Source organism: Gavialis gangeticus, unplaced genomic scaffold (assembly GCF_001723915.1).
Source record: "Gavialis gangeticus isolate Ggan-Ray unplaced genomic scaffold, GavGan_comp1, whole genome shotgun sequence".
Lineage (NCBI taxonomy): Eukaryota > Metazoa > Chordata > Crocodylia > Gavialidae > Gavialis > Gavialis gangeticus.
Window position 1 is genome coordinate 24,689,984 of NW_017729030.1, and position 2,983 is coordinate 24,692,966.

Sequence of the window (2,983 nt, forward strand, 5' to 3'; positions counted from 1 at the left end):
CCATAATGATCTTCCTAGGAATACCAAAGCGGGATACCCACTTAAGCAATTCTTCTGCTATTTGAGGTCCAGTGACTGTTCTCAATGGGATGGCATCCAGAAACTGAGTGGCATAGTCTATCAAGACAAGTACGAATTGGTAACCTGCCACACTTTTCGGTAATGGTAACCTGCCACACTTTTCGGTAATGGTCCAACCACGTCCAGGGCTATACGGGAAAATGGCTCTCCCATCACTGGCGTGGATTGTAAGGGAGCCCGCGGGGGTTTTTGAAGGCTGACCCTCTGGCAACTTGGGCAGGCTCTGCAATAGTCTTCAACTTGTTCATACAGTCTGGGCCAGAAACACCACTTAGTTAGCCTGGTTTCCGTTTTAGCTCTTCCCATGTGCCCTCCTAATGGATTCATATGAGCGAGTTTCAAGAGGGGTTCCCAGTAGTCTCAAAGTATCAGCAGTTGCAGTACCTCTGTCCCTTCTATATGTCCCGCCTAGATCCTATATAACAAAACTTTCCTCAACTCATACCTGGGTATGTGTGGCATCTCTCTGGGCAAATTACCTGATCGTCCTGCTTGGTCAGCTCCATTTGTCTTATTGATCGAAACAGGTCCTCGCCTTGTTGAGCCTCTCGAAAGCAGGAGCTGCTTGCTAAACTCTCCAAATTCAGTGTATCGGGTTCAGTGTAATCTTCGCTGTTCTTTCCAGCTAAACCTTCTTGACTTTGACTTCTTGTCTCCTCACAGTGTCCAAGACTTCATAAATCCCCTCCCAGTCTCTGCCCAATCGGGTAAGGTAGGTCACTGGCTAGACCTACTGGCATCTCTCGGGTGGTGTCCAAGATTTCCACCCGATATTTCCTTCGGCGGTACACCAACAACTGGCCATGCATACAAATCATTTTTAAGGTGCTTGCGCTCGGAGCCCAGCCTCGGGGAGCTATGCTGGTTCTAATCAACATCTGGGCGCATCCAGTATCCACTATAGCTTTTATTTTCTTCCCTCCAACTCGGGTCCACACAGTGGGTTTTTCCTTTGATGCTTCCCAATGTGTTTCCCCAATGCTGCAGTCCATCATCTCCAAAATGGAAGGGCTTCACTTAGGAGTAAGGTGAAGATTTCCCTCCCTTCTGCCCATTGCAATGTTTTGAACTCAGTGGCCACATCTACAGGAGAAACTGACTGAGCAGTAGCTTGTTACTATTGTGCAGTAGCATCGCATGACACAAAGCGTGACGTGATGCTACTGTGCAGTAGTAATGAGCTTCTGTGCAGCCAGCATCACCTACAAGCCATTCGGCGACGCTACTGCACAGTAACTTCAGTTACTGCACAGTAACTCCAAGTAACTGTGCAGTCATTTAGTACTTGTATACACATTTAGTACTTGTGTATATAAGTGTTTGTGTATACAAGTACTAAATGACTGTACAATAAGAACTGCGCTGTCAGTATCTTGTGTAGACACAGCCAGTTAATCCCAAGGTACACCAGTATCACGGAGAGGCAAAATAGATCCAGAGATGTCCCAGACCATTAAAATAGGTCAAAATATGCTTGAGCTTCACTGTATGCCAAGGAGTCAAAGCGAGCTGTATACATCAGAAGGCAGCCTAGGAAGTACAAATGATTCTCGAATCAATCAGTAAGATCCGAAAATGGGACGCAGACTCAAAAAACTAAAGAATCCAAGAAAAAAAGAACAACCCCAGTAGAAGCTTAAATTAATATGGGATTAATAACAATAGTTTAGCATCACTTCAATTATCTGAACATAATGGGTACCACACATTAGTGCTGGCTAATTGAGATTTTTGGGATCATCAAGAGAATATTCTAATTAACGTCAGTCAGGGGATATGACCTGCTTTGAGGAAGTGGGATCTAGATAACTGAAGTTTCAAGAAGCTAATGGGGTATACTTGGTAGCCGTGTTGGTCTGAGACAAAAAGACATACAAAAAACTAGAACTCTTGGTTCCAAAATGATACCTTTTATTAGACCAACTGGGAAATGGCAACAAAACCCCCCCGCCAAAAATTGTAAATTTTCAGAAAAGGACAATTTTCTTGTGATTTCCAAGTTGTTTTGTTGTAAGAAGCTAATGGTGAATTTGGGCATTTGCTCTAGGAAAGGCCAGAAAAGCACATGAGTTTGAGGGGTGCCAGGGGCCTGGGTAGATCACAAGAGGTGCCAGATCTTCCCAGGTAGATCACAAGAGGTGCATTTCACAGAATCAGAGAAAAGGAGGGCTGGAAGACAGGTTGCCAATGACAGTGGAGCTCAGGGGGGACACAGAAGAGACAAGAGCCTGCCTGAAAGATTTGAAAATCATAACCTGGGGGGAGGGGCATCCTCTGGATTGCTCCTTCACTTGGGTGGACTTGTTAATCAGTAAACCCGTTTAATTTTATTATTTTTGCAGACCCCCTGAAACTAGAAGTGTAACTCTGGCCCTGTTGGAAGGGACCCAAGATCATCCAGTCCGACACCCTGCTCAAAGCAGGACCTAGCCCAACTCTGAAAGAAAGAAGCTGTGTGAGGAGCAGGGCACCACCGAATAAAACAACCCCCCTCCCCCCCAGCTCACTTCATGCTGGGGCACAGAATGAGCCAGCTGTGGGCACAGCTGCTGCCCAGGGCCTGCGGGGCGGGTGTGGGGCATCCCAACCCGCTGGCTGGTTTTGAACTTTTGAAGGGGTTTTCCTTCACCGAGGAGCAGACGGAAGTGAAGCGAGGTCCGACAAAGGGGAGGGCTGCATTCAGGCAGGCAGCAGCGCGGGGAGACGGCGCCGTGCAATCCCCTCCTGTGCTACGTGGCAGCCTCTCTCCGCGGGAGCCGGCCGCGGGCCGGGCACCCCCGGGGCTGAGGATCACCCACCTTTTCCACTCTGCGGGCCGTATAGAGCCCCATCCCGTCCTGCACTTTAGACGACTTGAGGGCAAACCTGTCCGGCACGTACATGCCCAGCATGGTGCGCCGCC

At 48.2% G+C, this 2,983-nt stretch overlaps 1 protein-coding gene across 2 annotated transcripts in view; it reads right to left on the reverse strand.

The window, feature by feature from the left end:
* Window positions 1–2,977, reverse strand: part of PRDM5 (PR/SET domain 5) — a 208,402-nt gene extending 205,425 nt beyond the window's left edge. For both annotated transcript variants that reach the window (XM_019522042.1, XM_019522041.1), the window contains exon 1: window positions 2,880–2,977. In XM_019522042.1, the coding sequence (XP_019377587.1) occupies window positions 2,880–2,972 (93 nt within the window). In that variant the 5' untranslated portion in view covers window positions 2,973–2,977. The remainder of the gene's footprint in view (window positions 1–2,879) is intronic.
* Window positions 2,978–2,983: the final 6 nt, after the last annotated feature.